General features: G+C 40.8%; 1 protein-coding gene across 1 annotated transcript in view; it reads right to left on the reverse strand.

The window, feature by feature from the left end:
- The window catches only part of LOC148040976 (spindle pole body-associated protein), a 34,003-nt gene extending 9,021 nt beyond the window's left edge, over positions 1–24,982 (reverse strand). The window contains exon 1 of the mRNA XM_087687355.1: positions 24,543–24,982. Coding sequence (XP_087543481.1) covers positions 24,543–24,907 — 365 coding nt within the window. The 5' untranslated portion in view covers positions 24,908–24,982. The remainder of the gene's footprint in view (positions 1–24,542) is intronic.
- Between the last annotated feature and the right edge of the window lie 1,462 nt (positions 24,983–26,444).

The following is a 26,444-nucleotide window of genomic DNA, read 5'->3' on the forward strand; positions in this document are numbered from 1 at the left end:
CAGGCAAGAGGCGAAATGAACAGGTGAAAATGAAACACAGCCACAAAAGGGGTTTTACCCTGCCCGAACCCAAACCTTCCAAAATGGCATTTCCAGGAAATGAAAACAGCCAAAACAGCTGTCCCATTTCGGCAGGCACCATTTCTAGAAACTATGGATAGTGCCCATTGCTAGTGACTTGGAGTTCAAGCCTTGTACTATCTTGCGCCTAGGTATATGGATTAGATTTCATGCCCATACTCTTCTTGAGTTATTTTGTTCTTTGCAGTGTTTTTTTTTTTCCTTTTTGTGTTTGTGTAGTCTATTACAGCAATTTCTCACGCTCACACTATCTGACAAACATCCCCATATTTGAACCATGACAATGCCTAAGACCTAGATTGTCACAGGCACCCATTAGTACCTGTCCAGTATAACTTCTAGCAACTTTCGCCAAGTTCCCCACTACCCAACTTGGGTTTTGGCCTATCATTGTGCCCAAAATAGCTTGCACTTCACGTGTGCACAACTTAATTATGCCAAAACCAAGCAATAAACTACACATCCCTGTTATACTTCAGGCTCTCAAACCACTCAATGTGCGAAGTCATGTAGTCCCGAAATCCATATATCACTCCTCATTAGACTTATGCATTGTACCAAGTACATGCTACATAGCTGGTATACATCACCACCATGTGACTAATCCCCAAATGCATAATAATTTTGTGGGATCTTTGTTGAGCTTATATTTGCTTGACTTTTCCTACACTCAAACACAATGCCCTATAGTGCAACAATAATTGCAATAACTGAGCTTCCTTTCCAATTGGCTTCTACCACAACCTCTATTAACCCCCCTTCCTCTTGCATATTTAACCAAATTATGATTTCTTTGCGGCTGATTTTGGGGCTGATGATTTCCATGGTAGCATCATCGAGATTCAGCATTGGTCTTAACCTTGGCCTATATTATAGCCACTGTGGCCTCTGCCATAACGACCTACAACTAGTACATGCTCTTCTTTTATTACTATTGCAAGAGGCACTGCTTGTGCTCATAATCACTCTTTTGATTACCCTAGTCTCCTCACTAGCCAACAAGAGGGTGACACCATTGAATGATGAAGTGTTCTTCCTAATGGAGATACTAGTTACAAATGACCAATACTCTTTCCCTAGACCATGCAAACAAGTTGCAACAAGGTCATCATCATCAACCTCGACTCCAATACTGCCCAAGTGATTGGCAATACTTTAGATCTTCAAAACCTAGTCCTAAATGCTCATAGACTTGCTCTCCACATTAATGTGATTCCTTCTTTTAGATGCAAGTTATAAGCCTTGTGTTGGAGCTGCAAGAAGAGTGGAGATTGCACACACACACACACACAGAGAGAGAGAGAGAGAGAGAGAGAGAGAGAGAAGACACTATGTTTGTGGTGCCTCCATGAGCTCTCTTGTGAGCAACACCTTATTGTCTTATCAGTCAAAGAATAAAGAATAAGTGTGTACATATATAGTTAAGGTTAGTGAGTAAGATAGGCCCTTGGCCACATTGGCCTCCTTTACCCCAACAACCTCCCACTTAAAAGCCAATGTGCCTTTAAGGGGGAGACAAAAGAAGAAGAAAATAAGTGAGGTAAATACATATAAGTTACCCTTACTCAATGCCCATCAACTCCTTGCAATGTGCAAACTTTTCGAAGGGCAAACTCTTTGTGAGAGAGTCTACAAGGTTATCATCAGCATGAGCTTTGACAAGCCTAACTCACTTGTCCTCGAGCATCTGATGAATGAAGTGATATCTCACTTCTGTTAGCCTACCCTATTTAGTCATGTCAGTCTGTCATCTCCTAGTTGTGAGCTTCTATCAGAGTCTGACGGAGACATTGGAGCTCTAATAGTTTAGTGTGCATTTCTATGCATTTCCTCTATTTTAGGCACATTTCTTGTGCATTTCCTCTATCTGTTAGTTGGATTCCACCCCTTGACAATGCCTACCTTCTCCACAACTACCTAGGATATTTTGTCATTATTTTTCCATTTTTTATGTGCAATCGGACTGCATTTATTGTAGTCATATCACCTATTTTAGCAGGTTGGCCAGATTTAGAGGCCTTTTTAGCAATCGACCATTTTTAGAGGTGTTTGGCTATTTATAGCCACATCCCGCACTTGGCTTATCACTTCTTCTTGCAGAATTCAGCACACTCTGGCTCCCAAGCACTCTCTGACATGGTGCTACCATCATCTCAGCTTGATTTGGTGCCCTAACTGACACCTTGGACTGCATGTAGGGGCTGATCAGTCCACATCATTGTACTCAGCATTCATCTTCAGTCACTGCAGTATTTCTTCCTTCATTTTCTGCTTTCACTTTCTCTCTCTGTGTTCGTGTTCCTTATTCCCTTGCACACTCTCACATGGTATCATCGCCTAAGTGAGAGCACAAAGTGCAGATTTCTTTGCAGAGGAGCAGCCCAGCCATCAAATGCAGCCATTCAGCCTTGCATTTGCTGCAAACGCAGCCATTTCTGGAGGTCTTGGGTGGAGGTGACCCTCCCTGGTGCTGAATCATCAGCTAGTTGGTGCAGGCAGCAGCTTTCAACCCCCAAGCAGCAGCATTCATTGCTACCACATCCGCATTTGCAGCCAATTTTCCTCTTCTGGAGGTGGCAGCACCTCTCTGGCTTGCAAGCGATAGTCTTTGCTTATGCAGACAGCCCATCTGCACCTCTTGTAGCGGATTGCTTTCTAACATTCCCACTGTTTCCATCAAAACACAACATTTCTGAGTGATTGCAGATTTGGAACATATCTTACCAATTTTCAGGCTCTGATGGCTCAAACGATGAGCTTTTGTTTCACCACTCTTCTGAGCAGAGACATGATTATAGGGAGTTTCGATGGGTGGAGTCTCCTAGAACCTGTCCATCATCTTTCACAGCAGAACCCATCTGAAATGAAGGCTCCATCTGATGTGAAGATGCCTTCTTTGATACCCTCTATTCAAGTTCCTGTTCTTCCTTCCTCACCCAAAGAAGATAAACTCAACAGTGCCAACTACTCATTGTGGTCTTGCAAGGTGGAGTGCATCCTTGACATCTTGGATCTTTGGGAGCTCGTTTCTGAGTCTATTTCCCGCCTTCAAGAGGATCCAGCTAATGGTACCTCGCTGGATTGTGTTACCTTGTGGAATCAGCTCAACTCTCGAGCCCCATCCTTTCTGTTTATGAGTGTTCAGGACTCTGTCCTAGTTCATGTTCACAAGTTGAAAAGCACAACGAAGATGTGGCGCAAGCTTTCGTCTTTGTATCAGCACAAGACGTTTGCCCACAAGATTTTCCGTGAAAAGAAGTTGTGGATGCTCAGTCTTGATGGCTCTCCTTCTATGAAAGGGCATATCACGAAGATGGAGGACATGAGAGGTAAGCTTGCCTCTCTTGGACAGAAGATATCCTCCGAGGATATGGCTATGATCCTGTTAACGTAGCTACCATCTCCTAGGTTCGAAACTCGGAGAGGTAAGGGCCGGTTCTAGCTTCTCCAAGGCTTTTTTTTACTACACGTACCAATGCAAGAAGAACAAGAAGGAGAAGGCCAAGGACAAGAAGGACAAGAATAAGGAGAAGAAGGCCAAGTACCCACACTGTGGAAAGGGCACTCACCCCAAGAGAAGTGTTGGCAGAAGTACCCCCATTTGAAGCCAAAGGAGAAGGATTCAAAGAATTCAAAGGTCACACTCACCACGACAGAGTTTGCCTTCATGCATGTCTTTTCGAGCAAGCTCTTCCACTCGGGAGAAGCCATGGCTTGTGGATACTGGAGCTTCTTCTCACATGACCTTTCGGCAACATTGGCATTAGGACTTGAGTTCCAGAGGGGGCACTGTCACCATTGGTGACAACTCTACAGTTCCAATTCGTGGAGTGGGGACCATTCCCCTATTACCAAACAAGCAATATTCCTCTGCCAGAGTTCTTTATGTACATGAGTTGGGCTGTAACCTTTTGTTTGTCATGGTCTTACCCAGCTAGGTACCCATGTGGTCTTCACCAGAGATGCAATTACAATGGAGGATGGGTCTATAGGTGCAACTCTTTGGACAAGCACACAGGAGGGTGGGCTTTATATGCTCACAGCCTTAGCTACAAGATCTTCCTACGAGCTTGGGCTACTTTTGGCATACTCGGTATGGTCATTTCAATACGATCCAACAGGCTTCTTGGAGGAAGATGGTGGAGTTTCCTCCTGTTCACACCCATTGTCCTAGTTGATTAAGGGGCAAGCAGCATCAGTGGCCACATCCACAAGTCGCCACTCCAAGGGCTTCTACACCACTCGAGTTGGCTCATACCAACCTTTGCGGACCTATGGGCATGGCCTCCCTTGGGACGACCAAGTACTTGATGCTGATTATTGACAACTTCAATCGTTATGTATGGTCGTGTACTTCTTGGAGTTCAAGAGCAAGGCGTACTGTTTCTGTGAGTGGAAGGTATTTGCTGAGAAGCAAACAGCCTTCAAAGTTCGTGGTGTTCAAGTCAATCATGGTGGAGAGTTTACTTCTCACCTCTTTTCTTAGTTTAACAAGGATCACGACATTTTGGTGGAGTATACCCATCCAAACACACCATCCGAAAATGGTATGGTGAAGCATATGAATTGGACCATGCTGAAGATGGCCCGATCGATGTTGGCTGATGGCGACTACAGTTCACATCCACAATTATTCTCCTACCTCAGCTTTGCAGGACATGACTCCATATGACATCCACAATTATTCTTTGGACAAAAGTCTTCCGTGTCTCACTTTTGCATCTTTGGGTGCGATGCATATGTCCACGTGGACAAGAAGAAGAGGAAGACCAAGCTTGACTCTAAGTTGAGGAAGCTCCTCCTCGTGGGGTACAGCACTACCACAAAGGGATATCGAATCTATGATCCTACGGCACGGAAGATTGAGGTGAGCCGAGATGTGATCTTCGACGAGGCTGCGGCCTCTAAGAATCCAATTGATGATTCTAAAGTAGGTGATTCTTTGTCATCGACTGCCCCTCCCCCGCCTTCTCTACCTCTCCTTCTCCCAAGATTACCTGTCTGCACCCCTCTGTTATCGGTTCCTCCCCCTCCACCACCATCTCCTTCTACTCCAACTTTCCTACCACCTGCTAACGAGTTCCTCTACTCCTTCAAAGAGTACCCTACCCCTTTTACATCCCCTCAGCCATCAGGGGATGCATCGTAGTCAACTAGGGAGCTTCCTTTGGAAGAGGAGGATGTACCTTCACTTAGTGAGAGAAGTCCCCTTCCCAAACAAGTCCACGCAAATCAACTCGTTTACAGGCCTAGCAGGATAGTTCACTTTGTGTGAACTATGCTCTTATGACCTAGATTCTCCATGACAGTGAACTTACTTCTATTGATGAGGCTCTTGCATAGGATTTCTCGAGACAGGCTATGTAGGATGATCTCAATTCTATTGAGTGAAATCAAACTTGGGAGTTGGTTCCACGTTCTCAACAACGGAAGGTGATTAGTGTGAAGTGGGTCTATAAGACCAAGTATCTTGCCATTTGGCCTGTCTATCAGATGAATGACAAGTTTGCGTTCTTGAAAGGCGTCCTTGACGAGGAGATTTATCTCTCAACCTCCAAGTTTTCTTGTGCAGGAAAAGGAGGACTATGTTTATCGATTGTGGAAGGCCCTCTATGGCCGAAAGCAAGCTCCGAGAGCTTGGTACCAAAGGATTGATCGCTTCTTTCATGACAATGGCTTTGAGAGATCAGCTCGCGACCCTAACCTTTACTATAAGGTTGCAGGTAACACATGTGTTTTCATTATCTTATATGTGGATGATCTTATCATCTCAAGGAGCATTTCTACCAAGGTTGATTGGACTCGAGATATTCTGAGACGAGTTTGAGATGATGGATCTTGGGATCCTACACTTCTTCCTTGGTCTAGAGATTTGTCAGATGGCACACGGCATCTTTATCTCGCAACACAAGTATATCTTCGAGTTACTTTCGAAGTTTGGTATGGCTAAGTGTCGGCCTAGTTCTTGCCCCATGGACCCTGAGTCAAGCTTGTGGCAGTAGGAAATCCCCTTTCAAATGCTACCCGCTACAAGTGCCCTATTGGCTCCCTTATCTAGCTCATCCACACTCGGTCGGATATTTCTTTTGTGGTGGCTCAATTGTCTTCTTTTATGAAGACTCCTACAAAAGACCATATTGGAGGGCCACCTTGCGTATTCTTTGGTATTTACAAGGGACTCAATCCTACGGGATCATGTATGGAGAGGGGTTTACTCTTTCTGGATGGAGTGACTTTGACTAGGCAAGTGATGTGGATTCGAGATTGTCCACTCTAGGTTATGCCTTCTTCCTTGGATCAAGAGCTATCCCTTGGAGCAATAAGAAGCAGCCTACTATGGCCCTTTCTTCTACAAAGGCTAAGTACTGTGACCTATGTTTGATGCCTACATAGGAAGTTTGGCTCCATAGTACGTTAGCGGACATTGGCTTTCCACAGACAGGACTTACGGATCTGCGCATGGACAACCAGAGTGCTCTTGCTCTGGTGAAGAACCTAGTGTTTCATGCCTACATGAAACACATTGAGGCTTAGTTTCACTATGTTCGTGAGCCTTTCATGGATTCCGAGCTAACAATGGCCTACTCTCCCACGGAGGACAATGTGGCGAATCTCTTCACGAAGCCTTTGCCTAGGGCTTTTATGCTTTCATCATATGAGATTGTTGGGTCTTTAGACACTCCTAAGATCTAAGAGGGGGTGTCAGCCTGTCCTATTCAATCATGTTGTCTATCATCTCCTCATTGTGAGCTCCTATCAGAGTTTGGTGGAGACATTGGAGCTCTAACAGTTTAATTGCATTTTTATGCATCTTCTCTATCTGTCTGTTGGATTCCACCCCCTAACAATGCCTAGCTGCTCCACGACTGCCTAGGATATTGTCAGTATTTTTTCATTTTTAATGTGCAATCGGACTCCATTTATTGCAATCATATCACCTATTTTAGCAGGTTGGCCAGATTTAGAGGCCTTTTTAGTAGACAGCCAGTTTTAGAGGTGTTTGTCTATTTATAGCCACAGCCCACACTTGGCTGATCACCTCCTCTTGTAGATTTCAACACACTCTGGCTTCCAAACACTCTCCAACATGGTGCTGCCATCATCTCAGCCTGATTTGGTGCCCTCACTATTGCCTTGGGCTGCATGCAGGGACTGATCAATCCACATCATTGTATCCAGCATTCATCTTTAATCAATGCAGTATTTCTTCCTTCATTTTCTGCTTTCTCTCTCTGTGTTTGTGTTCCTTCTTCCGTTGCGCACTCTCGCAACTTATATGTACTGGTTTTCACATGAAACAAAAGATTATTTGCCATTATGATGGTATTATGACTATAACTATGCAACCATGGCATGTCTTCACTAAGGCCCAAGTCTCCCACTAGACAAGTCAGTCATATGGCTTCTTTGCATGCCTCTGTGGTTGCAATATGCTCAACTTCAGTGGTAGATAATGCCATGCATTTCTGCAAACAAGACATCCATGAGATTGCACTACAATACAAGGTTAAAACATATCCTATGTGGTTGAGTTTTTTTTGTCAACCTTTCCTACATAGTCTACATCTATGTATCCAAGTGCACCACTACTACTCCCAAAGCATATGTGCATATCCCTTGTATCACTTGAGTACTTCAAGATGCCTTTCACTGCCTCCTAATGCTTCTTGCCAAGATTTAACATATATTTGCTATACATGAGGCTACCCAAATGAATATGGAACCTTGGCCATTTCAATCCTCTCCTTCTCAAATATTTGGGACAATCATTGACGCTAAGTTTCACATATGGAGGTAATGGAGTACTACAGCCTTCCCTCCCCCCACATTGAAACACTGCAACACTTTGCTGACATAATCCTTTAGGATAGATAGAGCAATCTCTTTGTTCTATCCCTAATTACATGCATGCTAAGAATGTGATTTGGATGTCCTAATCCTTCATTTCAAAGATTTCCATTAACCTTTTCTTCAAGGCATCAATCTCATACTTGTTTTTCCTAGCTATTGACATATTATCCACATAAAGAATCAACACTATGAAGCTGCCATCTTTAGTCTTTCTGGTGTACATGCAATGGTCTATCTCACTTCTTTTATAGCCATGAAACTACATAAATGCATCAAACCTATTGTATCGTTTCTATAGGGCTTGTTTTAATCCATAACGACTCTTTTTTAGCTTAGAAGCAAGCTTTTCCTTGCCAGATTCCACAAAACCCTTTGGCTCTTGCATATAGATCTCATCATAAACATCAACATGTAGAAATGTTGTCTCGATATCCAATCGTACAAGGTTCATATCATCCTTAGCTACCAAGGCAAGCACAATGCGAAGAGTAGTCAATCTCACCACAACTAGAAAGATCTTATCGAAGTCCATACCTTTTTCTTGCTTAAAATCTTTGGCTACTAACCTTGCCTTGTAGTTTGATTTAGCATCACCTGTAACCTTCAATGTACAAATCAACTTAGACCCAAAGCAATTTTACCCTTTGGCAAAGAAAACAACCCCCAAGTCTAATTCTTCATAATGGAATCCATTTCAAACTGCATAGCTAGCTCCCACTTGAGCTTATCATCACAAGTCATAACCTCTTTATAACAAGATAACTCCCCACAATTTGTCAACATCACATAGTCAACTCCAGGCTCAATGGGACAAGAGATACGAGTAGATCTATATAGCACAATGGATTGACATAGAGTAGGAATTTCAACTTTCACTCTTTCTTCATGAGAGGCACTATAGGGCTCTCAACCTGCTATTCAATAAACTCCCTGCTTCTTGTTCACTAGCTGAAGCATTAACTGTGCCCTCTATCTACACGGTTGGTGCACTAGCACTTATGCTACATAGCAAAATAATAGGTGGCACTACATCCTAGAAAGTAACCTATCATGAGAACGTGTATTTTTAACGCTTAGCTTTGGCATCATTAAGTTGTACACATGTGAGGTACATATGTAAAATGCAAGTTAGTTAAGTGACAATGAGACGTTAGTAACTTGATGATTAGTGGATGACATTGGCAAAAGTTGTAATAAGTGGCCTAGAATATTTAATTAGCCATTAATGTCAATGGTGACACTGGAAAATTAGCATTCATTAATTAATTAATGCCATTTCTGGGCTAATAAGTACCCAAGATCACTTGGGTGATAAATTGGCCTAGCCAATTCATTTGTTGGCCACTTAGGATTTTTTTTTTGAGCCACAAATAGCTATTAAATTGATTTTCAGAAATAAAATTCTGAAATTTAAGTTAATAAAGCTGAATAATGTTGGAAATTGTTCGAGAAGGCTGCCACTTGGCAAAACTTGCCCACGTAATTGGAAAAAATGTGTTTGATGCTAGGAGAGGGAGGGAGGAAGCTACTATTGCTGCTGTAACAGTTGACAAGCCATTTCCAACCAATAAAAGACCCTCCAGGAACCAGTAACATTCCTAGAAGAGACATAGCAATAGGTGACAACAATTTGAGGGTTGTTTCAACCAAGGAAAATCATATTCAGGATATTCTATTAGTGGAGACAACTTTCATGGCCGTCAAGATAGGGAAGCAATTGATTTCTTCCCTTTCTCGCAATGGAAATCTGCATTTTTTCTCTTCTCGGCATTCTTTCTCATCCCCCAACCTATTCTCATCCTTTCTCAACAATTTCCAAAAAAATCGGCCAATAGAGGTGGAGATTTTGACCAATCTTTGTTGTAAAGCATAATTTACAATAAAATTTAGGGTTTAATGGCCACCTCGAGAAGTGTACTCAAAAAATAAAAGCCTAAAGCAAAGGATATTCAAGGAATATTACTGTTTTCCATCTAGATTACAAATCAAGATAAAGAAATACCATAAGGGAAGCCAATTTTGGGGCCAACAAGCTATCCGTTGTCCAAGATTAAGTCATAACCTTTGCATTTTCAGTTTTTGTGAATTTTCTGCCTGCTGTAATAAGTGCTTAAGCAAGTTATTACCACCCTATCTCAGAAGGAAGGCTGGTTGCATGTTTCCATTGCCGGGATACTATCAAGTCCCTTAAGTAGGAGAGCCCGAGGCACTTATGTGCAAGTCAATGAAACTGCAAATTGCTGAAATTGTGATCAGCTGAGTGCATTTACAGCAAGCATGCCATCATACAGTGATTTGGGTTTAAGTCATGATGATGCTTTACCATCAGAAGGTACACAAAGCAATGCAATCTTGGAACAAGCATGCAACTTGGGCAACAAGGAGAAAATGTGGGCTTAGAGCAAGAAGCACATCCCTCTAGGCCACTAAATGCTAATAATCAACAAGAGACTCAAGAATGTGGGCTCAGAGACTCGAGGAGAAAATGTGGGCTTAGAGCAAGAAGCACATCCCTCTAGGCCACTAAATGCTAATAATCAACAAGAGACTCAAGAATTTGATGACCAATTTAAAGATCATTTGAGGAGAGCAATTGATATATTTGCACAATTGGCAAAGGATCCTCAATTTACTCAATTTTTAAATTCTTCTAAGAACGACACCAAGGGCAAAAAGAGGAAGTCATCCTCTAGAGCTTCAAGACAACAAGATGTACCAAAGGAAATGCCAAAACCATCTCAAGATACTCCCAATGTTGTCAATGAGCAAAAGCAACTAGTGCAAGTGGGGCAAGACACGCAAATGCAAGGCCATCTTGGTAGTGCCAATGCAATGGATTTTGAGCAGCAAGGCATGCATGCAAGTATGGGACAGCCAAGATACTTTGGTGGTGGTACTATATTTCATGCTATGGTGAGTCAAGGACCACATATAGGGATGCATGGTACAACTCCTTACGGTATGCAACAACCAATGCATGGAATGCAAGGCCCAATGTTTTCAGGTATGGCAAGTGGAATGCAAAACCCCATGTATGGTAGTATTGGCATGATGCTTGGGGCACAAAGTGGCATGTATAGTTATGCACCTACACTCCCTGCTATGTATGGGGCTCAAGGAAATGCTTCTTATGACACAAAGGCAGCAAGTGCACCCTTTTCGCAAAAGCCAATTTATGATAATTTGACTCTCAAGGGGGCAACAAAGGACTTTGATGAGGGTGGAAAAAAGGCAAAGTTGAGGCCTTCAGCAGTGCAAAAGATAAGCCTAAAGCTTTGACTTTCATTCAACAGTTTTAAGCAATCTATAGCAATTTCACCAAATCCTCTAATATTCAAAAGGCAACCACTTTCTTGAAAAGAAATGCATTGCAATGGTGGTCCGCACTTCTAATGCAAGGTAGAGCACCGTCAATATGGGTACAATTTAAGCAAATGTTTACTTCTAATTGATTGGCAAACACCTTTGAAGTGAATATTATGACTGCTTGGAATAAGTTTGATGTATCACAATGCAAAAAACTGGAGCAATACAATAAGAAGTTTTGGGATGCATTGCTGCCTGTTACTTCTTATCAAGCTGTCCCTCTTCATGAGCAAGTGGAGAAGTATTGTTATGGGCTGACTAAAGGAAGTACGGATTTTTGCATAAAGACCACCATGACTACCATGTCACAACTCATAGAGATGGCAAGTATAGCCGATGCTTTGCTGCATAGAAAGGATTCAAGCTTCCGATAAGATAATGAGGAGCCATCCGAGAAGTTTTTAAAGGCTGAAAAGAGGGGCAGATCTAAAAATAAGGCTGAGAAGAGGCAAAAACAACAAGGAAAAACTTGGAAAACGCATGCACAACGCAAGGAGTTAATGGCTGCAAATAAATCCTTTGTATGTGAACAGGAGAGACACACGGCAAGGGATTCTCCCAATAGGCAGCAAGCTGAAAATAAGGAAGATAAGAGGTAAAGTTTTCCAGTAGATACTTGGTGGAATTTCAAAATTATTCACCAATGGATGCCAAATGGATGGAAGAGGGTGACTTAGCAAAGCACTCTCAATTGTTGCAACTTTACCTAGAAGCCGTTCAGGAGCTGACTTTCCATCAGGCTCAGTAGAGCTTAGAAAGTCCAAAGCATTGCTTGATGCTCAAGGGGGAGGTAGCACTTCCACTCCTCTAGTGATGGACATGCTTGTATATAGTGAACCTCGAGTGTATTTAGCATGCATCTAGGATACTCTTTGTTGTTGCCAAGAGGTCACTATTCAGTGTACTAGTCACTATACTTGGTATGCAAATGGGTATGGTTTTCACTACAGCTCTAAAAATCTACATTTGCATTAGTGTATGATCATTAGAGTATGGCCATCAGATTATGATCATCATAGGCTGATTATCAGTTGCAGGTTTTCAATGTACGGTCATTAGTTTAGTGGTATTCAGCTGGCTTTTATGGACAACAGCATGTGAAGTAATGCCATTGATAATACAGCCATGGTTTATGCTTTACTACGGTTGCTTTGTCAAAACACTTTTGAGATAAAGTTATTGGATGCATCCGCAGTGGAGTTTGACAGCAGTTAGAGTTTCTTTTTGATCAATTATGACTTGGTTATGAGGGCTGGAAATTTCAGCATGAATTGGGCAGTGGCATAATAGAGCAGCAACAGCCAATGTTCTTTGACTATGATACCTATGCTTTTTCCAGTTCAATATTAGTTTGCTTTTCTCACCCGACAATGCAATCAAGGACTATTGCAAGGATTTCAAGAGGGAGCTATGTCACAAAACGTGTTGAGCTAGATTATCATTAGCTTTCATTAATTGCCCCAAAACTCAAGTTAATTAATGGATTTTAACCATTTCTTTTAAACACATGTGGTTCAAGAGTTTTTCAATGTCCCACATGTAAACCCCACACCACACTGGGGTGGTCCTTCACCCTTAAGCACAACCCTTAGGACCTCGTTTTTTCCCTTAGCCAAGTGGTGTACCCATGATCGAGACTCAGCCTCCTTTCCATACACTTTCGCGCTTATCAAGGCCTAGTTGTGCTCCAACTGACATTTAGACAAGGCTCACATGTCCCAATGCCTCCACCTCCACCAACACCTTACGAGAACATTCATGTTCCAATGCCTTCAAGTAGCACCATTAGACACTTATAACCTATTTCTGCCTACCCACCTCCTCCTCCTTATCCCCTTCCACCATCTTCTTCTTATCCACATTATCCTTCTTATCCTACCTATCCAACACCTCATGGTTCTTCCTCCTCATCAACCAAGTATGCCTTCACTCACAAGACTTGTTTTAATAAGTCTAATTATGCTACTTGGTCCAATCTGATGAGACATGTTCTCCACTCCTAGAACCTATGGGATATTGTCTATGGGTTGGAACTAAAGGTCTCAAGACTGGCAATCCCTCTCTCCCTTTGGGACATGGTTACTCAACCAACCGAAAACTTTTGGAAAAACCTCATTTAATGATATTTTTTTTGAAAAACAACACAAAATCCCTCCCAGCAAGAAACAAAAAAACAAAAAATAAAATCCGTTGTGTTTCCATCTACCTTGGCAGGACTTGTAGGCCACTTGGCAACCAACAAGCACCGTTTGTCTAATGCTCTATCCTCTCTGAGGTGAATACTTCAGCTCCCTTGGTAGGATAACCATCGCCTCTGTGGTATTGGTAGGTCACTAGGTAGCCAACAAGTACCCTTTGCCCAATGCCTTAGCTACTTTGGGGTGGGACGCCTTGTGGAAAAGAAAGGAAAAAGGGCTTGGACATGTTTGCTATGCCTTTCTGGTTCCAGTTTTGGGCCTGAGAGGGAGTGTTGAGATAAATTATCATTAACTTTCGTTAAACAACACAAAAATTCAAGTTAAATAATGGAGATGCCGTTCAAGAGAGTTTCAGAGTCTCACATATAAACCCTAATTTGGGAGGCCCCAAACTTTCTATAAATAGATAGCTTGCCCTCCCACTTAGACCATTTTAGTTTTTGCAAGTTTCAAGTGCTAGAGCTTCACTGTCCACACCCCATTCACAAAAAACATATCCACTGAAGCTGCCCCACACTATCTATACCCTTCTAGCATTTGTTTCCAGCCTTTCCACACCTTCCATTGCTACTGCCAGCTGTCACCTACCTCCAAAAGGCTGCATTTATAGCAGCTAGTAACCTGTTCTCAATTGCGTTTGCTGAATCTGCTGCATTGTCTATAGCTGCCGACCTGTTCTAGGGCTGCGCTTTTCACATGGTGCTGCTATTCAAACTGCCATGTTATCACCAGCCTACTGGGTTGAAGATTTTCTCTCTCCTCTACCTATCTAACATTGATCTGGCATTCATATTGCTGCGGTTATTGCATCCAAACGTCTTCGGAGGCTGCCTTGCTACATTTTGGGATCCGTTAGAGTACGACACACTCTCCAGCTCATTATCTCTACCTCGGTCCTCAAGCACAAGAGTTCAAGATACAGTATTCATTCATTGCATAGTGTATTTGCTGCATGAGCATTGTATATGTGCATTTGAATGCTTAGCTTTGGCACTATTAAGTTGTACACGTGAGGTACACGTGTGAAATGCAAGCCAGTTAAGTGACAATGACACCTTAGTAACCCCAATGATCAATGGGTGACATTGCCAAAAGTTGTAATAAGTTATGCCTGACAAGTAGTAGGTGGTATCCAAAGTCAAAACTTGACCTAGAACATTTCATTAGCCATTAGTGTCAATGGTGACACTAGGAAATTGACACTAGTTAATTAATAAATGCCAATTCTAGGCTAATGAGTGCTAAAGATCACTTGGATGATAAACTGATCTAGCCAATTTAATTGTTGGCCATCCAAATTATTAAAATAATCTAGATGGCCAACAATTAAATTGGTTTTAAAATAATCTAAATGGCCAATAATTAAAAGTGGCTAGGCCAATTTATCACCCAAGTTATCTTAAGCACTCTCATTAGCCCACAATTGGCATTATTTAATTAATTAATTTTAAAAATTAACTGAATAAAATTAAATAATGCTGAAAATTATTTTGGAAAGTTGCTACCACTTGGTAAGCAAAACTTGCCCATGAAAGTGGAAAAATATTTTTGAGGCTGGGGGAAAGAGAGAGGGGGGGGGGGGGGGGGGGGGTTTTGCCGTTTCCAACCAGCAAGGATCCTTCAAGAGCTAGTGACATGTCCAAAAGAGACTACAACGGTAGGCAACAGCAATTTGAGGGCTATTTCAACCAAGGAACATCATATTCACAATGTTCCATCAATGGAAACAGATATCATAGCTGTCTAAACTTTCATTTTCTCACAATCGAAATCTGAAATTTTTTCCTCCTCAACATTCTCTCTCATCCCCCAACCTATTCTCATCCTTCCTCAATAATTTCCAACAAAATCAGACATTGGAGGTAGAGATTTTAACTAATCTCTGCCGTAAACCCTAATTTACAGCAAACATTAGGTTTTGACGGCCACCTCGGGAAGCATGCTCAAAAAATAAAGACCTAGAGATATTAATTTCAATCACTAAAATTTGGGGCAATTTCAAGCGATTCAAGTAACCATTCAACCAGCAAACATTTGGGGCTTAATTTGTCAACCAAGGAGCACAATTAAATGCCAATCCTCAAGCACAATCGCCGAGCAAAACAAGGGGCAAATTGCTTTGAAGACTTGCTGGTCATTTATGACAGCAATTGGAAAGCACAAGAGATTCAAGGAATCTCATTGTATTCTATCCAGATTGCAAATCAAGATAGAGAAATACCGCAAGGGGTGCCAATTTTGGGGACAATAGGCTATCCATTGTCGAAGGTAACATTTGCATTTTCAATTTATGTGAATTTTTCTACTTGCTGTGATTAATGCTTAATCAAGTTATTATTATCCTACCCGAGAAGGAAGGCCAATTGCATAACCTTTCTTTTCACTTTCCTTAAGAGGCTACTTATGCATCTTCTTCTCATTCAAGACCGCATCATTACTACCAACAATCTTTCTACCTTCTAGATTCCCCAAGCGATAACTCATCTCACCACTCTATCAATAGTCTAGAAATATACAATTAGTGGATTTTGATTCTAACTTGCTACGCATCTCGCCACTCTATCAATAGTCTAAAAATATACAATTAGTGAATTTTGATTCTAACTTGCTACGCTTTTCCTTTGGCATATATACATAAGCTTCATAGCCAAATACTCTTAAGTAATCATAAGAGGGTCTCTTACCCGACCAAGGAATGCCACCATCCAAAGTAGTATTAGGTGATGTGTTCAATCAAATGTACAACAATCACCATAGCCTCAACCCAAAATCCTTGCATAAGACTAACATTAGATAGCGTACTCAGCATCCTTTCATTTATCGTCCTATTCATACACTTTGCAATACCATTTTGGGTAGGATTACCAAGTATAGTGAGTTTCCTTTTTATACAATGTGCTTCACCAAAAATAAAAATTTAAAAAAAAAATCGTGAGAAACATATTCTCTACCATTATCAATTCTAAGATACTTAACTCTCTTGCCAAATTGATTTTCTACGTGTGCTAGAAATTCTAAAAACAAAACAAAACATTAACTTTGCTTTCACACTTTTCTAGTTACATTGTCAATGAAGATGATAAAATAGGATACCCTTTCTACAGACTTTGTATGCATAAGCCCACATATATCGCTATGCACTAAGTCAAGCAACTCACTCATTTTCCTATTTAAGTTTTTCTTATGGGCTGAATATGCATGTTTTTTGTACATAATATACTCATAAATAGAAGGGTTTAAAAAGTCAAGAGAAGGCAAGTAATCCAAATGAGATAGCATCTCCATTCCTTCTCTGAACATATGTCTCAACCAACAAGCTTTCATCTTTTCTGAGTAAATTTCAGCTGCATAAGGACAGTACAACATATCCAGAACAACATCCCTTTCTGAGTAAATTTCAACTACATAAGGACAGTACAGCATATCCAGAACAACATCCCAAGTAGGAAAACACTTTCTGTGAGCATAACTCAATATTTCAAGTGTAGAATTGCAATCTGCACAACTCTGTATTTACCGTTCCATTCCAGATCTGCTCCATACCAAATGGACTACAAATCCTTTGACCCTCGCATCATTCCAGCAGTAAAACAATCCCACAAACAGCACTAAATCAAAGCTGAAAACCCTGTTCTTGTGTGGCGTAGTCATCACTTTCTTTAGTTATGCATTGGAGAAGCAATCAGCTACTCTTGAACCTGGACAGTGAGTTTCTGACCTCAGCAGAAGAGCAAAGAAAACAGAGAACTGTACATTCGATTGAATCAGCCCATCATGCATAGCATTTTCTCTGAGAATAGAGAGAGAGTTGACCAGAGGGAGCAAGCTCTACCTCCGTACATGAGTCAAAGACGAAGAACTACTCTCCATAGCTGATGTACTTGCAGCAATCTGCCCTCAGCCCCTGAAAACTTCACCCTTAGATCTGCCCCTCCTGCCTTTTTTTTTTTTTAATACTCTCTCTCTCCTTTGGAAATTTGTGCCCAAATTGTGACATATGGCATACATGTAACAATTTTCCCGTTTAAACCTTCCAATCTAAAATTCTCCATGATCGGTGTAAAATTTGACCTCGGTACAAACCAAAAAATTAATCCTCGTGCAAAAACGAAGATAATGGCGCGAACAGATTTTGGGATCCAAAAATAGTAACTCCCTAAATTTTAGGGATGGTAACCCTTGCATTCCTCAAGTTGTTTTGAGTAACTTTTATCATTGCAACCACATCAAAAAGTATGATGTAGCTCAGTTATGATGACTTTTATTCCGTGAGCATTCTAATTTGTGTATCTTCTGTCTTGGCCAGGCTCATTGTCCTGCACCATCTCCAAGGGCTAAGCACACAGTTCCAAACCAGTACCATTCTATTCTTCAATGCCCATTCAATATAAAACTTGTCCCAAGGCTCAGACAAACCATTAGTCCAATTTGTCCCATGGCTGCCTCTTCTAGCCATGCAAAGATCCCAGCTTAATCCAAGAGAACTCTAGGAGTAAAGAGCAACAACAACTAAAGAAAAGAAAAATAAAATAATAAGGAAAGCAACTGCAAAAAGTATCACCACCTAGTGACAATATCAAGCTCTTAGTAAGCTTGGGCGCATGTCATACTTTCTGAAGATTAAAGGTAGATCCATTTTGAAAAGTGAATTACACATCACCTGCACCAACTATATCATACACATAGTCATTACCAAGATAGATTGATTTGCGCATGCTACTGTCATATAAATAGAACCACTTCTTATGCAGAGACTATCAGAAGTGAATGCAACAATGGAAGCATAAACAAATGCTGTAATAAATTGCTGAACACAAGGACAGCACGAGTCACGTACAATAGTGAGTCACTCGCTACATGGACATTGACACCAGCTCCCTCTCTCCAACAAAACATCATGTGATGAATGACTAATTAAGAAGGGAGTACAATGTATAGACCAAAATAGTGCCATAAATGGCAACAAGGTGGCCAACATCAAATGCCTAAATACTCATCATAATGACCATAATAAAATACCTAAAATAACTAGTAATGTCAGGCAAGACCCCAACTCACACATGAGCTGAATAGATTGCTAGCATCCTCCCTCAAATCATAGGTGATCTGATATGATATAATGATATAGTGATATAATGACTAATCATAGTCCATACAACAACCACTAGAATAGAACCATGGATACCCAAGCAGTAGGTGATCAAGCCACCACCAAGGTGCCTCAGAGAGAACTTGGTATCAATGCCAATCGTACTAGAACCTAAAAATAGAAAAGAATCATAACAAATCTCTACATCTATCAACAATGTCTCGCAGCAACATACAAGAGCATCCTATCAAAAATGCCTTTGAACATATGAAACAATGGATTCCCCTCCTTCAGCCAAGACAGCAAAAGTGTCCCCTCATATGAGCTCAGACTAAGAGCCAACCCTGCTCTTTGTCAAGAAACGGCCCACCATAAACTTAGATATCAATCCTAGCTCCAAGATTTGAACCTACCAAACTTCAGTCCATGCATCAAGAAAGTCCCTCTTTGGAACCTATGCACCCATATACCTGTATCGATGAGGCTCACCTACCCCATCTCACCACTCTCTCACATTCCAACTCTGGCACTAGAGAGACGTGAGGAATGACCGCATCACCTATACTAGAAAGCAAGAGGGGTTGCCAAGCCCTTCCTGCAATGATAAGAAGATGTCCCTATCCGTACCTTAGCCTTGGCCTTGGCCGAAGGATCTGAGTTGGAGTCTGAGGAATAAAATGACTCACCAAAGGAGTCCAAATCCTACTTCTTCTTCTCCTTCTTCCTTCAAGCCGCTAACACTTTGCAATCCTTACGCACATGACCCTTCTTATTAGAGCGATAACACTAGGCCTCGGACTTCTTCTTCCTATCACCCCTCTCTAAAGCTATAAAGGCCTCACTGAAACCAGCAAACTGTGATGGAAGCCTCCCCTATAACTGCAAAGACATCTCATGCTCAAGCAGCATCGAGAACATGTGTAGAAAAATGACTATATCAATAATGTCTCAGCCCTCAAAGCATTGGCTGCTCCATCAAACTCCGAATGGAGCTTATATAGCACAATCCCCACAATATGGGCCTTTGGAAGGACAAACTACATGTGTTGAAGGTGGTCTTGTACCTGTGTAACATGAAGTAAGAACGACTAAATAGTATCCTTCTGCTTGCATCTCATCTACTGGAGCTGTCCATAAAGCGTGACGGCACAGGTAAGCGAAGGAGCCTTGTACAGCATCCAACGCTTCACTCAAATCACAAAAGGCCTACAAGAGGTGACCGCCAAAAGAACTTCTCTGGAGATTAAACAAAGAAGAGCAAAATATGCTCGGGCATCATCAGTATCCCATGTGAGCACAGCTTCTTCATAGTTGTTCTCATCAAAATCAACTAGAAGAGGAGTAGGACGCTCAAGGCACTCACAAGCTCCAAACACAACATAACATAACCACTCCTGTACATACCATGCTTTCATAATAGCACTCCATGTTAGGCAATCAGGGCCAGGTAATTTGTCATCAGTGGAATGACAAGGGGGAGCCGTTTAGAGAGAATAGGGAAAGAAAATAAAAGAATGAAATGGAGAGAGAGAGAGAGAGAGAGAGAGAGAGGGAGCACAACCAAACCAACAGCACAAACTACACTAAACAGAGTTCACACGCAGTATACACAAGCTGATCACAAAAAACGATTGCAAAATCAGAGAAAAGAGATGGATTACAGCCAATTAACACTGTCAAAAGCTAGAAAGTGTTGTCACCCAGCCTAAGAAGGTATTATATGCAGTAAACGCAGCAGCTGTGCAGCAAAGCACAGACTGATCAGTAATAAAGTAATGCAGAAATTAAAAATGCAGCCTGCTGAAGGCAGAAAACAGTGTGATTGGTAATAGACAACTATCGCCAAGTTGTAAAGAGTTTGCAGCAGTCAGGAAACGTCAACAATAAGCAGGGGAAGGCTTGTAATCAGCAAGAGCGCAGATCTTGAAATCTAATACCATGTCAAAAGTGGATGCAGCAATGGAAGCATAAACAAATGTTGTAATAAACTGCTAAACATAAGGACAAAAGAGAAAAACACAAAAGAACGCTACAAAGAAGAGAACTCAAAAGAATGCTCATGAAATGGAATCCATATACCAAACACAAGACAATCGCATATAACAGTGAGTCACTGGTTATGTGGGCACTTGCACTGGCTCCCTCTCTCCAACAGAACCCAATACATAGTAATGTCAAGCATGACCCAAACTCACACACGAGCTGAATAGACTGCTAACAAAGTCCTATGAAAAGATTCGCTAGAATCAAGTATCCAATCTTGAGCTAGTTGTCTATCTATTCCAACTAGCATTATACATAGGAAAAGTAGAAGTAAATAGCACTTCACCATCATCATTATGCATAGTCACTACATTGATTTATTCAATCTTTACCTTTCCTTTACCTTCTTGTCTATCAACATCATTATCCTCATTTTCTTATCTTTTTGCTCTCACTTCCATTTGAAACAATCCCTCTTAATATGACTTGTTTTACCACAATGAAAACATTCAATGTCTTTCTTGGACCATGATTTGCTATTGATCCTCCACCGTCCCAGATCTTACCTTTATATTGTTTTTCGCCTCTTTCTTCTTGAGTTGCCAATGCCTAACCATTTTTAAATTGGTCCAAGGATTTCCTACGTATCTCTACAGCCAATAAATTGCCCACAACATCGTCAAACTTCAACTCACCATCTAGAGCTGAATTACAAATCGTTGTTCTAGCATAGTCAGGCAAGAAGCACAACAATAGATTGCCTTAACCTTTTTTTTTATCAAGAAAAGAGAATTCTATTAATAACAGCTCGGAGAAAGCCCCCTAAGGTAAATACAAAGTACAAGAAACTCTATGAAGAGTAACTAAGTACATCAAAGATACAATGGTTATGTAAACAACCAGTCTGGCGGGCTAAGGTGCCAAACCATCTGAGGGGTAGTATGAAAGCAGGTGTTTGAATCCCAAATCCGTAGGAAAGCCTCTCTTTTTTCTTTCTCATCCTCTCAAAGCTGCCTTGCAACCTCTCCCATCTCCCACAGAGAGTGTGGACTATCTCTATCCAAATCCTCGATAAAGACTCCCCAGTGGGTATATCCTGAAGATCAACGACCTGGCTACATCTCACACTCCATATATACCAATCTATAATGCTGGAAATCAGCTCCCATCTATGACAATGTCCCTGAGTCCATTGTGTCTGTGAGTAGTCTGGGGTAGGGATCCTGCTCAAATGCTGTCCAATGATGAGAAAAGAAATGCTCCCCTGAGTGTCCTCATAGCCGCATGTTGGACCTCCGTCTATGACCCAAGCTACAACCCCCCATGTTGCCACCATGGACTCTGTTGTACCATGGAATACTATCCTAAGAGCTCTCCTCCAAATCTCCTAGGCTCTTGGAGAGTCCCATAGGCAATGTCTTTGTGTCTCCTCTGGCTCACCACATCATACGCATGCCACTAGGTCCTTGCCATATCCAAGCCAAGTGCCAACTACTAAACGACAGACTGTGCTCGGGCTGACGGAGATCGAGGTCTTCAAAATGGAGACACACACAGATATTTCCTCTACCCCCGTGTATATTTCTGCACTCATATATAGCATACTACACTGCAGATTTTCTGTGCTACACTGTCTCCTTTTCTCTCTCTCTCTTCTCTCCGTATTCACTCTCTCTCAGTCTTTGTCCTACGCTTCCGCATCGCTGCACTCTGACATATGGTGCCTCTACTAGCTCTCTTGTAAGCGACCACATTGATCTTTATCCCAACACCTTGGTGCTCATCTCATATAACATTCCTATGACATCCCAACATCCTTTACAGTGGTTTTATCTTGAATGTGCCCAAGAATGTTATTTGTGATAATGATAGATTGCTTGATACATCTTTTAAACCCATGCTTTGACTTGCAGGTTTGTATCATTACCTTGCAGTTTGGCTTAACTACAATCAACTATGTCCCGCAAATCCTTACCAATAAGATAGTTTTCAATAGGAAAAGTGGCATGATTAATAATATTTTGACCTAGTTTCTTGCTTGAAATGATATTTATATTTGCATTTTAGTGGTCATTTCTTACAATGCATTTCTTGCTTGAAAGAAAAGTATTCCCAACAAATCCCTACACCCAAATACCAAAGATTTGCATAAAATATCCCAAGGTATACAAATTGATCAAAACTACGATGCAACCAATAAACATCTCAAACTTGTATTTTCTTGTTATTGCACATACATTACGACACCATACGCATCGTCAATTGCAGCTTCCTTACTCAACAAGAGCCAACAGCATGTCATTGACAAATATAGCATACCTTGCAAATGCTACAGTTAGCATATGCTTTCTATAATCTTTCAACCTTGTGCAAAAAGTAAATCAATACTTTCTTACATCGTTTCTTGTTGAATTAGCTTTAAAATGTGCCATCAATCACTATATATAGTTAAGGAATGCACCCATCACAAGCATCTTGAAAATAGTATAGTTTTAATGTGTACAAAACACACACCTATAAACCTTACAAAATAAACATTATAACAACATGAACGTGTAGGCCTCATTGAATGCACCCATAACAAGCATCTTGAAAATAGTATAGTTTTACTGTGTACAAAACAAACACTTGTAAATCTTACAAAATAAAATTTATAACAACATGAATATATATGCCTCATTGTACTTTTCATTTTGAGCACTATGCAAGAGCTATACCCTAAATAATGAAGTGTTGTCAAGTTGTCATTTCATGCATGACTTCTATATGACATTCTCTACCCATATGGATGATATAATGGATAGAATGGGATCTAAAATCAATTCTTGCGAGATTCTCTGCCTTTCCCCTTTGTTGCACCTTCACTTCTTAAAGTATAAAGTAGAGAAATGGTTGGTACAAAGCTTCAAGACTCCTCAAGGACTGGTCTAAGCATTAAGGATGTTGTGAGACAACTCTTACACTCGCAACCTTTAGTGATGTCTAATACCATGTAAGAAATTAAAGAAGACACAAAATTTCATATGGTTGTGGAAGGGAACTTCTTAGGCTTTGCTCTCTTTTATTACCAATGAGTGTGCTATATCTTAAAATGACTAAGTGTGCTTCATATATTGGCACTACATACACAACTATAACTAACAAGGTGGGTATAGTGATGTGTCATGTGTCCTGCTTATTCACCGTGCACACATGTTCCACGTATCCACAATAAGATGGTGGAATGGTTTAGCATTATGTACACCATAATGTCAACATCTAGATTCAAATACCGATGGCAAGCAATGCGGCACACTTGTCTACACTTGGGTACAAGAGATGATAGCACCTTCTCCTCATTATGAGGACCTTGAGATTCTTATATGCAAGATGCTCAAGGGGTGCTTTGGGAGGACTCGTCCTTGAAGACACACAGAATGAGAACTATAGGATGCAGTGTTGATAAGTATAAGATATAGTGTTGAACTTATCCCCTTTACCCAATCACCTTACAAGTTTCTTTTTAGGAGCTTTCATTGTACATTCACAAGAGAGACCCAAATTGCTGACACTGCAAGTTAGATCAAGTCTCCGTGTAGTTAAGTTGCAGAGGCACTCGAAGGTGCTGGGAAATTTTCCCTGCTGCAATGCCTTCGTCGTCCATAACCACATAAAACCTCTCGGAAGACAATAAATGCATAGACAATGCTAGTAGACAGCGATCTTGCTGCACTGATGACACGAATTACACTCACGAAAGTTATCCCCCATGAGACCACCTGCTACAACGAGAGCTCTCATTTTCTAATATCCCCAGCTTGAGACTCGTTCTCCATCAAGTCGAGAGTTGCTTCACCGTCTTAGGATGCAATAATGAATGTCCAGAGCTTAAAATGAGTAACTCGATCATTCTTGTCTTTAAACAGACAGTCAGAGTGACCTGGTTCCCACATAAAACATGAAAACTAGAAAAGTGGTGCATTAGATGATCTTACCAAGCAGGCTTAGTGTCCCACACGCTCTCGTATTCGAGGGACAGGTCATTGAGGTAGAGCTCCATGTCTCGGACAGCGCCATTCTCATCAAAATGGCTTGACGACGATGATGGTGGTGGTGGTGATGGTGGCAGCGAACAGAAGAGCGGAGCAAGGCGAGACCTCGAGTTGGAAGAACGACAGTGGATTGAGGATGCACAGGTCGAGGAAAAGGGAGAAGAGAAAAGCTGAGGAAATGAAATGGAGAAGCGATGGTGAGGATAGGGCAATGCACAACGACTTAGACACGCCAAGGCGGATGATGATGATGACGACGACGACGACGATGACCCTGTACAGAGATTAGGCATCACCACCTGCGCCATCTTTCTCTGAGGCCCTTCAAAGTTTACATGTCACCGCACCATTTAATTTTCACGAAAGTATATCCGTATTGGAATTTGCAATTGCCTTTGAAGTTTGGGGTCTAGTTTCTTTTGTGGATGTCATTTACTGCATTAAAAATGCTTAGCGAATATAACACACGATTCCATTAGAAATACTTAGCTTTCACGAAAGTATATCTATATTGGAATTTGCAATTGCTTTTGGGGCTTAATTTTAGTTTCTTTTGTCGATGTCATTTAGTGCATTAAAAATGCTTAGCTTTTTTATAACACACGATTCCATTAGAAATACTTAGCTTTCACGAAAGTATATCCATATTGGAATTTGCAATTGCCTTTGGGGCCTAGTTTTAGTTTCTTTTGTCGATATCATTTACTGCATTAAAAATGCTTAGCTTTTTTATAATACACAATTCCATTAGAAATACTAGCATTTTGCACGAGGAACGCTAGGTCATTTCGTGACAACTTTGCTATTCAAAGTGGCAAGCGAAGTTGCCGTGGGGTAACTCGACAATCTATGTTCCCTTTTTCTCTCTCCTCTTTTCCCTCTCTTTCTAATTCTCTCTCTCTCTCTCTCTCTCTCTCTCTCTTTGTCTTTTATTTTAGTTTATTTTCTCTCATCTCCTTATTACATGTTCAGCTATATATCATTTTTCTTTTCTTTTTTTATTGGTTCTTTTGCTTGGTTTTGCAAATTGAAAAAAACTAAAAATCGAATGAAACAAAATAAAGCAAGTTTATTTCCTCGCTTCTTGCTTTGTGTGGAGCGCAATGCTACAATGCAAAAACAATGTGCGTGCATGTAAGCTCTCTTTGAAAGCCTAAACCTTCAACTCCTCCGATGATTGACATATTGCTCTTCAACTAGCGATGCTTGACATGTTGCACAAGCACTGTGTGGTGTGATAGCGTGTCTCCAACAAGCAATGTGAAACGAAAGGAAAAGAAAACGATATTTTGAACATATGGAAAAAATGAAAGCATAAAGATCTTTCAAACGTACTTAAAAAAACCAAAACCATATTTCTTTTGAATAAATGGCATATTTTGAACGGACATAATTATTTAAATATGAAGAGACTTGTGCCAACTCTTCGATATGCTATATAGCATGTTTTTTCATTTCGTTTAATTTTTAAAGTATTATTAGTATTTATTTTTTAAATATTTATTGATTTGATTTATTTATTTGAATTACTATTAAGTGAAAATTTTAAAAATCATCATTTTCACATGTAAAAGAGATCAACTTTTTTTAAAAAAAATATGTAATTGCGAAGTATAGCATGTTTTCATAAACAAGTGTAGTGTAGTTGAATGATAAAAATGTATTGTTCTCATTAGCATCAATGGATGCTATGCAAAAACAAAGTCAAAGGGTATCTTTCAAGACTTCTAGAAAAATGAAAATTATGGCTTGTAGACAGACATTATTAAAACCCTTTCTTGCAACTTGGTACGACATAGACAAATTCGAATCATCTTGGGCAAACGAAATGTGAAAGCATCATTG

The sequence above is a fragment of the Lygodium microphyllum genome, chromosome 1, assembly GCF_053477565.2.
Source record: "Lygodium microphyllum isolate KBCC chromosome 1, Lygodium_microphyllum_v1.1.10, whole genome shotgun sequence".
NCBI classification, from domain to species: domain Eukaryota; kingdom Viridiplantae; phylum Streptophyta; class Polypodiopsida; order Schizaeales; family Lygodiaceae; genus Lygodium; species Lygodium microphyllum.